This window comes from Chiloscyllium plagiosum, chromosome 24, assembly GCF_004010195.1.
Source record: "Chiloscyllium plagiosum isolate BGI_BamShark_2017 chromosome 24, ASM401019v2, whole genome shotgun sequence".
In the NCBI taxonomy this organism is placed as follows: domain Eukaryota; kingdom Metazoa; phylum Chordata; class Chondrichthyes; order Orectolobiformes; family Hemiscylliidae; genus Chiloscyllium; species Chiloscyllium plagiosum.
Genome location: NC_057733.1, coordinates 54,306,014 through 54,317,332, shown reverse-complemented (window position 1 = coordinate 54,317,332; position 11,319 = coordinate 54,306,014). Strand labels below are relative to the sequence as shown.

General features: G+C 43.3%; 1 protein-coding gene across 9 annotated transcripts in view; it reads right to left on the bottom strand.

Annotated features, from left to right (window-relative positions):
• The window catches only part of spag9b (sperm associated antigen 9b), a 293,766-nt gene that overhangs the window by 92,129 nt on the left and 190,318 nt on the right, over positions 1-11,319 (bottom strand). For all 9 annotated transcript variants that reach the window (XM_043715172.1, XM_043715174.1, XM_043715173.1 and 6 more), the window contains one exon: positions 2,029-2,254. In XM_043715172.1, the coding sequence (XP_043571107.1) occupies positions 2,029-2,254 (226 nt within the window). The remainder of the gene's footprint in view (positions 1-2,028; positions 2,255-11,319) is intronic.

Here is an 11,319-nt window from a genome sequence, read left to right as displayed (position 1 = left end):
TGGGGTAGTGGGCTAATGGTCGGATACTTGGTAGTGTGGATGAGCAGAGGGGTCTTGGTGTCCATGTACACAGATCTTTGAAAGTTGCCACCCAGGTAAATAGTGCGGTGAAGAAGGCATATGGCGTACTGGCTTTTATTGGTAGAAGAATTGAGTTCCGGAGCCCTGAGGTCATGTTGCAGTTGTATAAGACTCTGGTACGGCCTCATCTGGAGTATTGTGTGCAGTTTTGGTCGCCATACTATAGGAAGGATGTGAAGGCTCTGGAACGGGTGCAGAAGAGGTTTACCAAGATGTTGCCTAGTATGGTAGGAAGATCGTATGAGGAAAGGCTGAGACACTTGGGGCTGTTTTCATTGGAGAAAAGAAGGTTCAGGGGTGACTTGATAGAGGTGTACAAGATGATTAGGGGTTTAGATAGGGTTGACCATGAGAACCTTTTTCCATGTATAGAGTCAGCTATTACGAGGGGGCATAGCTTTAAATTAAGGTGTGGTAGGTATAGGACAGATGTTAGGGGTAGATTCTTTACTCAGCGAGTCGGGAGTTCATGGAATGCCCTGCCAGTAGCAGTGGTGGACTCTCCCTCTTTATTTAAATAGGCATTGGATAGGCATATGGAGGATAGTGGGCTAGTGTAGGTTTGGTGGGCTTGGATCGGCGCAACATCGAGGGCCAAAGGGCCTGTACTGCCCTGTATTTTTCTATGTTCTAAGGCAGCTCACCACCATCTTCTCAAATGCAACTAAGGATGGGCAATAAATGCTGGCTCAGACAGCAATGCCCACATCCTGTGAATGAAGCAAAATCAGTAGGGATACTATCCTTCAGTATGAGCGGCACTGAGCAGAAAAGTACGTTTTTATACTTCAATTATACAGTGCATCAGTGAAAATTCATCTGGAGTAAATACAGTTTTGGTCTCTTTATTTAAAGACACAAATGCTTTGGAGGTGGTTAAGAGAAGATTTACTGAATTACTACCTGGAGTAAGCAGTGATCATAACAGAAACTACTGGACAGTGTGGGCTGTTTTTATGGAGTTTACAAGACTGTGAGGTCACGGGCGGCACGGTGGCACAGTGGTTAGCACCGCTGCCTCACAGTGCCAGAGACCCGGGTTCAATTCCCGACTCAGGCGACTAACTGTGTGGAGTTTGCACATTCTCCCCATGTCTGCGTGGGTTTCCTCCGGGTGCTCCGGTTTCCTCCCACAGTCCAAAGATGTGCGGGGCAGGTGAATTGGGCACGCTAAATTGCCCGTAGTGTTAGGTTAAAGGGGTAAATGTAGGGGTATGGGTGGGTTGCGCTTGTGGACTTGTTGGGCCGAAGGGCCTGTTTCCACACTGTAAGTAATCTAATCTAATCTAATTTGATTGAAGTTTATAAGATTCTGATCCATTTTTACAGATGAATGTGGGATGATATTTCCTTTTGTGCTAAGTCCATAACTGTGGGGCAGTATTTAAAAATTAAAGAGTTTCCCTTTTACAACAGATCACAACATTGTTCTCTCCAAGGGTTGTGCAATTTTGAAACTCAGTCTCAGAAGGCAGTGAGGTGGAATGAAAGAATATTCTAGGTGGAAACAGATTGAATCCACTGCCTAACAAGAATAAAAGATTACTGATGGGAATGTGGAATTCAAAACACAAACAAATTAGATATGATCTCATTGCAGACTTGAGGGCCTGAATGACCTGCTTCTGCTCCTAGTTCATATGTCTGTATATTCCTACAGACCCAGCATTCCACACCATGACCACATCTACCAGCTGAAGTTGACATTTTCAATATACCCATGTTCTAAACCCTATGTCAATCAGGTTTATTCCTCCCAAGATAAATAAGGAAAATATATAAACCAATTTGAGAGAAATATGAAAGACTTTGGCACTTGTAACAATTTGGAAACCTTTGTAGAACAGGAGACTAAGGAAGCAGGAAAGTTGAGATGTCATCAACATTGGGAAAACAAATGTTTATCAATTCCTTCAGAATAAAATTTGGTTTGAACAAGGCACTTACCAACTGCTAAAGTTCTGGTCTCCTGCTGTACCTGCACATCAATATTTTTCTTGCTGTCTGGTTTCTTGCTTGCTTGGTTTAAATTTTTTGACAACCCTTCAGCCTTCAAGCTTTCCTTTCTTGGAGAAGCTGAATCACCCACAGCAGGGTCTGGTGGGACCGATATTGGAGTATTTGGATTTGTTGGCACCAAGCTGGAGGCCTGGCTGGCATCAGAGAGTTCATCCTAAAATATAAATAGAACTCCCAATCAAAATTAAAAAATGAACACTCACCTCCAATTAAAGATTTTAAACTGGATGACAGATGCTATGCATGAGCTAGGAAGGGGGGCATGAATGAAGGAAAAAAAAAGGATCATTAAACCAATGGCAAAACTAGAATCTATGGCTGTCTACAATCAACTGTTCCTATTGCCTGCACAATCTAAGAATGGATGTGAGCATCCTGATTACAAACTCTGTAAACAATGTTCCATCAGCGGTCACTGCAAAGTATTAACAATGCCTAAAATTAAGCTTCTGCTTAATGCCTCCTGTTAATTTACAATGTTGAGGTCATTCTTTCTTCTCTTCATTGTTATTATTTTTATGATAAAATTCAGTTGACTCTAAGTGACATTCATGATAATAATTTTATTTGATCACAGATTAAATTAAAATTCCTACCCCGGGGCATTATGGAACTTTTAAAAAAAATAAACGGATGATAATTTGGAATATTGCTTGCAATTCTGGTCTCCTTCCTTCAAGTTGTGAAACTTGAAAGGATTCAGAAAAGATTTACAAGGGTGTTGCCAGGGTTGGAGGATTTGAGGGAGAGGCTATGTAGGCTGGGGCCGTTTTCTCTGGAGAGTTGAGGGCTAAGGGGTGACCTTATAGAGGTTTAGAAAATCATGAGGGGCATGGATAGGATAAACAGACAAGGTCTTTTCCCTGGGTGGGGGAGTCCAAACTAGAGGGCATCGGCTTAGGGTGAGAGGGGAAAGATATAAAAGAGACCCAAGGGGCAACTTTTTCAAGCAGAGGGTTGCGCGTGTATGGAATGAGCTGCCAGAGGAAGTGGTGGAGGCTAGTATAATTGCAACATTTAAAAGACATCTAGACGGTCTGTGAATAGGAAGGGTTTAGAGGATATTGGCCAAGAGCTGGCAAATGGGACTAGATTAGGTTGTGATATCTGGTTGGACCGAAGGGTCTGTTTCCGTGGTGTACTTCTCTATGACTCTATGTTGTGGAAACGCTGCACATAATTAAAGAGCCTTAGTTTGGAACAGAACTGAAATAGTTCCAAGTTGTCCGCATAATTCTGTTGTTTCTGGATTTCGCCCAGATAAACATAAATGATGAAAGCTTTTTGGTTTACATAAATCAATAAATTCAGAACAATCCTGCAATTTCCATGAATAATTCTCCGAGAACAGTTTTGCAGAGCTGTTTAAGTTGTGACGCCCAAGTACTGAAGACTGGAAAACTTCAAAAATATGTAATTAGAGGAGTCAGCTTATTGAGTATACTGCAAAGGAGAAGGAAAAGCGATTTAGAAGTGCGACTTCACAGAACAAGTTAAGTTTTAAGACTGGGATTATGTAGGTTTGATCAACTGTTTGCAATGAGACAGACCTTGGAGAAATTTATAAATTCATTGCTACAACCTTTACAGATTTAAAGTCAGCTTTTAGCGGTGTACAACAAAAAGAAATATGGAAGTAAGGCATTCCTGAGAACTTTGTCAAACTCAGAATTATTTGAATCTGAGGCTGCAAACAGGGACAAACCTTGTTTTGCTGGATGTAACTACTTGGATTTTCTAAGTATATAACACACGACCAGCATATACTGAATCAAGCTGCTGTCTATGTTAAGTCCAAGGTAGGAGGGAGAGACTGATTCCTTTCCTGTCCAACTATGCTCAACTACTCTTCTTGAATGAGATTATATACCTACAACTTTCCCACATCCCCACTATCCTGCCAAGCCTGGAAAAAAAAACAAAAGCTTGCAGAGTATCACCTTAAAACATTGTGGCCAGCTAACAGTTAAATTCAGAAAAAGTGACTTATTCACAAATTGTTCAATGCTGGTTTGCAGCCAAAGTCACTTTTCTCAAGTTACTGGTACTAGGGCTGCTCCCAACATCAGTTATTGCAGGCTAGCTTCTTTTTTCTGGAAACACTAGCATTGATTCAGACCTATTCTTTAAGAACCCTTCACTTTCAGTGATGAGATCTTCCAACGGGTTTTCAACATCCAAAGCTCAATGAGAACGACTTCAGAGAGAGAGAAAGGGACAAAGCTTTTGCCCCTGTGACAAGTTCTCTCTGATAGTCCATGTTTAAAACCAATACATTTTCTACATAAAATCTGATAGCACTGTAGACTCCATTCAAGTAACTAGTGTTCCACACAAAGGCAACATCTTGTTGCTGCTGTACTCTGCTGTTTTGAAAAGAATGTTTGATAAGTTTAACATATATGCTTAGCCAATATCATCAATTAATATTTTAGATAATAGATCACAACACCTGTATATTAAACTGCTGCCATAGAGACAATTGGGTCATTCACCACATAAACCCTTTCACTTCCTGAATTCACAGTAAGGTTATTATTGTTTTTTAAAGTTAAGGCTAATATCCATTTATGATCAATGCTAAACAACTAAGTATGTTGTTTTGCATGTTTAGGCTGATTTTAAAATGTTTAAATATTGTGCAATTTCACCACAATTAAAAACTGTCACGCCTACTTTCATTCATTTAATTACATAAAACCAATTGCTATTCAGGATGTTCCCTCAATGTCCACCAACTGTGTGCTGGCATAGAAACTATGACCTTCAGATGAATTTCCCACTGGATGCAATAAAGAGCTAATCACTGTGCTCCCCTGATGTAACCAGCAGCAACCAAAGCCCCACTGATCAGACTGCAGGAAACAACCTTTTGAAAGGTAATGAATACAAACAATTGCAGCAGAATTAGCTGAGCAATGAACTGCTCATTTTCAACTATTTCCCTCCAGCATTCCTTATTTCACAAATTCTTCATCAAGTCTCTCAAAATTAAGATTAGAATTCATTCTAATATAAATTTATCATAGGTAGTAGCACTAAACAGGTGGGAAAAAAAAACAGCCGCTGTTCTGAAAACTTTGATAGTCATTTATTTTTTTTTTTAAAATGGGATGTGGTGTCGCTGGCGTAGACAGAGGAGGAAACCATCTTCAAGGCAGGCATCCTGCTTTATTCCTGATGAAGGGCTTTTGCCCGAAACGTCGATTTCGCTGCTCCTTGGATGCTGCCTGAACTGCTGTGCTCTTCCAGCACCACTAATCCAGAATCTGGTTTCCAGCATCTGCAGTCATTGTTTTTACCAGACCAGAATTTATTGCCTGCCTTTGAGAAAGTGGTGGCGAACTGCCCTTGAACCACTCTTGACATGTGGTGTGGGTATACTCACAGTGCTGTTAGGAAGGGAGTTCAAAAAATTTGACCGAGCCAATGGAATTAAATATTAAGCTCTCTGCCTAGTAAAGAATAATGCAAGAACATCAGTGAGAAAACCCCTTGGATCAGAAATGCTGGTGGGTTCAATTTATTGATCCCCTGTCATTATACCATTTTAACAGCATGAAACAAGATGTTACTGGAATCAAAAACAAAAAAAAAGAAAGATCTGGCAGAACCTGTGGATCATCGGGATCTCTTCTGGGACAGAAGTGAACGGTGTAAGAGGGATGGGTTACACCTAAACCAGAAGAGAACCAATAGCATTGCAGGGAGGCTCACTAGTGCCACTCAGTTTAAACTAGAGTGGCAGGGGCCTGGGAACCAGAACAGCAAGTCAGCAACTGGAGGTATTGAGGGGAAGGTACATGTTAGGACCAGTGAGTCTGAAAGGAAGGACAGGCAGTACAGGTAAATGAACACGATACAACTGATGTGCTGAAGTGTGCTTATTTCAACGCAAGGAGTATTATGGGTAAGGCAGATGAGCTTAGTCCTACATACAGATCCAGGGTCTAACGTTTTGGCTATTACAGAGACTTGGTTGAAAGGGGGACAGGACTGGCTGCTCAACGTTTCAGAGTTTAGTTGCTTTAGATGAGATAGAGAGGGGGGTAAAAAGGAGGTGGAAGACTTACATTACTAATCAACGAGAACATTACATCTACATTCACAGAGGACATACTGGAGGGCTCATTCACTGAGGCAATATGGGTGCAATGACTCTGAAAGGATTATACCATAGGGCCCCCCACCCCACCCCATCACAACCACGGAGACACTGAGGAACAAATATGTCGGCAAATTATGGAAAGATGCAATAAAAAGAGTTCTCACGGTGGATGACTTTAACTTCCCTAATATTGATTAGGACTTCCTTAGAACAAAAGGCTTAGATGGGACAGAATTTGTTAGGTACATGCAAGAGGGTTTCTTGAAACAGTATGTTCAACTGGAGGAAGGGCCATATTGATCTTGTATTGGCTCATGAGTCTGACCAGGTGACTGACCTTTCAGTGGGAGAGCATTTTGGAAACAATGATCATAATTCCATAAGTTTTAAGACAGCTATGAATAAGGATAAATCAGGACCTTGCAGGAAAGTAGTAAAGTGGGGGAGGGCAAATTACATCAGTATTAGGCAGGAACTGTTTGAAGACCTACTGGTCAGCGTTCAGCACCAGCATGTTCCAATGAGGAGGAAGGACAAGGATGACAAGATGAGGGACCCTTAGATAACTAGGGACGTTGTGAATTTAGTCAAAAGGAAAAAAGCACATGTAGGGTTTAAAATCTCAAATGCAGCACAGAAACACTTGTCTATGCCCCTAACTGGCAAGTCTCCTACCACTATTGCTCATTTGGAATTTGTCTGACTGTACTCGACAGCAAAGCCAGCTGTCATGCCAGAGGCCAGCTGCTGCTGTTATACTTCCATGAGGCTATCCACCCTCCTCCACCCGCCAACAGTATCCAAAAAGAAAGCAGGAAAAAAACTCAAGCAGTGAATCAGGACAGCAAGGAGGGGCCAAGAAATGACCTTAGCAAGTAGGGTTAAAGAGAATCTCAAGGATATAGCAGGGAACTTATGCCAGGAGACAGAGGACGTAGGTGAGATCCTAAATGAATACTTTGTGTCAGTATTCACCCAGGAGGAGGATATGGAGTATAGTGAGATTATTGTGGAGCATGCTAGGTTTTTGAGAGAGGCACGAGAGAAGATTGTTGGGGTCTTGACCACAATCTTCGAATCCTCGCTAGCCACTGGACAGGTCCCAGAGAACAGGCAAATAGCTAATACCGTTCATCTGTTCAAGAAGGGAAATGAGGGTAATCCAGGAAACTGTAGACCAGTGAGTCTCACATTGGTGGCTGAGAAGAGTTCTTCGGGATAGGATTTACACGCATTTGGAAAAGCATGGTCTAATTAGGGATAGTCAGCATGGCTTTGTGTCGGGCAGTTCATGTCTTACTAACGTGATTCAATTTTTCAAGAACATGATGAATGTAATCCACGAGGGTAGAGCAGTGGATGCTGCCTACGTGAATTTTAGTAAGGCTTTCGACAAGCTCCCTGATGGTAGGCTCATCCAGAAGATTTAAATGCATGGTATCCAGGTGACTTGGCTGCTTGGATTCAGAATTGGCTTGCCCGTAGAAGGCAGAGAACATAGATGGAAGGGTGCTTTCCTGGCTGCAGGTCCGGGACTACTGGTGTTCTGCAGGGATCCGTATTGGGACTTCTGCTTTATGTGATTTATGTATAAATGACTTGGATGAAAATATAGATGGGTGGCTTAGTAAGTTTGCAGATGATACAAAGATCGGTGGAGTTCGTGCAGAGTGCAGAAGGTTGTCAAAGAAAACAACGGGATATAGATGAGTTGCAGGTATGGTTGGAAAATGGTAGATGAGAGTTTAATTTGGACAAGTATGAGATGCAGACTTTGGGAGATCAAATGTTAAGGAAAAGTATACAGTTAATGGCAGGACCCTGAAGCACACTGACGTTCAGAGGGATCTTGGGTTTCAAGTTCATAGTTCCCTGAAAGTGGCCATGCAAATAGATAAGGTGATAAAGAAAACATATCACATGCTCGCCTTTATTGGTAGGTGAATTGAGTACAAGAGACAAGGTGTCATATAGCAGCTTTAAAAGACTTTGAGTAGGCCACACTTCATTCAGTGTTCAGTAATCAAATTATAGGAAGGATGTGGAGGCTTTGGAGGAGGTGCAGAAGAGATTTACCAGGATGCTGCCTGGATTAGAGGAGCGACTAGAAAAACTAGGGTTGTTTTCTCTGGAGTGTCGCAAGCTGAGGGGAAACTTGCTATAAGTCTATAAAATTATGAGATGCATGGATAGGGTTGGCAGTCACAATCTGTTGCCCAGAATTGAAATGTCTAATATGAAGACTCATGCATTTAAGGTGAAAGGGGAAGGTTCAAAGAAGATATGAGGGGCAAGTCAAACATGGTTTCCCTTTCTCAAAACTATGCTTGATTGCACTAAGCTTTTCCCAGTGCTCTGCTATTTCTTCCTCAGCACGGACTCTTGCACTTTCCCAATAATAGATGCTCGGCTGACTTGCCTGTAGTTTCCAGTTTTGTGTCTCCAACCTTTCCTGAACTGGGAGATCATATTAGCGGTTTTATTTCACATTTTCAACATCTGCAGTGCTTTGTTTTAGTGCGAAAGAAGGGATCTGGGTTATTATTTGATTTCATATATTTCAGCACTGTAGGCTGCACTATATCAGGTCTTTGACGAATCCTACAAAGCTTCCAGATAAATTCTTAAACTGGCAAAAGTTTGAAGGGATTAGACAGAAACAAGACTTAATTACAATTTTAAAGACACTAAAAGATGAAAAAGAAATTGACGTAAATCACAAGAAGGTTCGATAGTCACCTGTTTGGGAGGGGTGGGAAGAAACAGATGACCATGTCAGGCTGCAGGAGGAATAGGGAAATATGGCAAACCATATTATTCCACAGAGAGGAGAAAGTGAGGACTGCGGATGCTGGAGATCAGAGCTGAAAATGTGTTGCTGGAAAAGCACAGCAGGTCAGGCAGCATCCAAGGAACAGGAGAATCGACGTTTCGGGCATGAGCCCTTCTTCAGGAATGAGGAAAGTGTGTCCAGCAGGCAAAGGTAAAAGGTAGGGAGGAGGGACTTGGGGGAGGGAGTTGGAAATGTGATAGGTGGAAGGAGGTCAAGGTGAGGGTGATAGGCCAGAGTGGGGGGGGGGGCGGAGAGGTCAGGAAGAAGATTGCATATCCGTATATCCTTCCATATCCACCACAAATTCACCTGCACCTCCACACACATCATCCGCTGCACCTGATGTGGCCTCCTCTATATTGGGGAGACAGGCCGCCTACTTGCAGGACGTTTCAGAGAACACCTCTGGGACACCCCGGACCAACCAACCCAACCACCCCGTGGCTCGACACTACAACTCCCCCTCCCACTCCTTGGACTCTTCCATCGCCAGACCATAGCAACACGACCGCTGGAGGAAGAGTGCCTCATCTTCCGCCTAGGAACCCTCCAACCACAAGGGATGAACTCAGATTTCTCCAGTTTCCTCATTTCCCCTCCCCCCACCTTGTCTCAGTCAAATCCCTCGAACTCAGCGCCGCCTTCCTAACCTGCAATCTTCTTCCTGACCTCTCCGTGCCCACCCCCACTCCGGCTTATCACCCTCACCTTGACCTGCTTCCACCTATCACATTTCCAACGCCCCTCCCCCAAGTCCCTCCTCCCTACCTTTTATCTTAGCCTGCTGGACACACTTTCCTCATTCCTGAAGAAGGGCTCATGCCCGAAACGTCGATTCTCCTGTTCCTTGGATGCTGCCTGACCTGCTGTGCTTTTCCAGCAACACATTTTCAGCCACGTCGGGGGGGAAATTGCGGTCCTTGAAGAAGGAAGTGGAGGGCTTTGAGTCCTTCGTGATGGGGGATGGAGGTGTACAGGGACTGGCTGTCCATGGTGAAAATAAGGCGTTGGGGACCGGGGAAGCGAAAATCATGGAGCAGGTGGAGGGCATGGGTGGTGTCCCGAACGTAGGTGGGGAGTTCTTGGACTAAGGGGGACAGGACCGTGTCGAGGTATGCAGAGATGAGTTCGGTGGGGCAGGAGCAGGCTGAGACAATGGGTCGGCCGGGGCAGTCAGGTTTGTGGATTTTGGGCAGGAGGTAGAAACGGGCGGTGCGGGATTGTGGGACTATGGGGTTGGAAGCAGTGGATGGGAGATCCCCTGAGGTGATGGTTTGGTGGTGGGAGGTGGGGTCATCGTCAAGGAGGCAGTAGGAGGAGGTTTGGTGCACCGACCTTTACACCGCTGAGGCTAAACGCCAGCTCGTGGACACCTCCTCCTATGCCCCCTTGAATATCGAATTATTTTCTGCCAGTTTGGGTTTTCAAGATAAATCATATAGGTATGTAGTAATTTAATTTAAACCGAAAAGACCTGAAGGAAGTACTCCTAACTGTAGAAACTTGAGCTTCAGGTTTTGGAGCTCAAGTGTTGGCTGGAGACACTGTGCCATATAACGTGGCTGACAGTGAAATGGATAGCACATTTAGGGGGATGGTCACACTGCAGATCAAGTGACCAGAGGCAATGAGAGATTAGGTGACTACCAGGCAGTCAAAGAGGATCAAGTATGAACTATAGGGGTCTCTTGTTCTCCTTCTCACACAGATGCACACACCTTCTCATAAGCATATAAATCAGTTATACTTGCGCACCCACTATCATACACATACATATCCTTTCCCCTCTGTTTCACAGGCTTATGCCCGAAACGTCGATTCTCCTGTTCCTTGGATGCTGCCTGACCTGCTGCACTTTTCCAGCAACACATTTTCAGCTCTGATCTCCAGCATCTGCAGCCCTCACTTTCCCCTCTCTTTTACACACTTACGTACACACTCTTTTTCTCTCTCTCTTTCACACATACTTATATGTCTATGGGGTGAATCTGCATTTGCAAATACATTCCATTTTGTTCAAAAACACACAGTTTGTAGTCAGTGTGACATTTTATAAATTCCAACTTTGGAAATAGAATCATTCTGACTCAAGGTTGGGATACAGACAGAACTCACAGCTTTAATGCATTGTCTGAGCTGAGATGTCTCCTTTTTTTAAATATAAAACCTTAAGTTATCTCAAGAATTTGACTTGAAAGAAGGGCTGTGATTTACATATTAATCAATCAAAACCTGCATCCCCATTCTAAGTGATTAAAGACTTAACAGCAATCTAGGT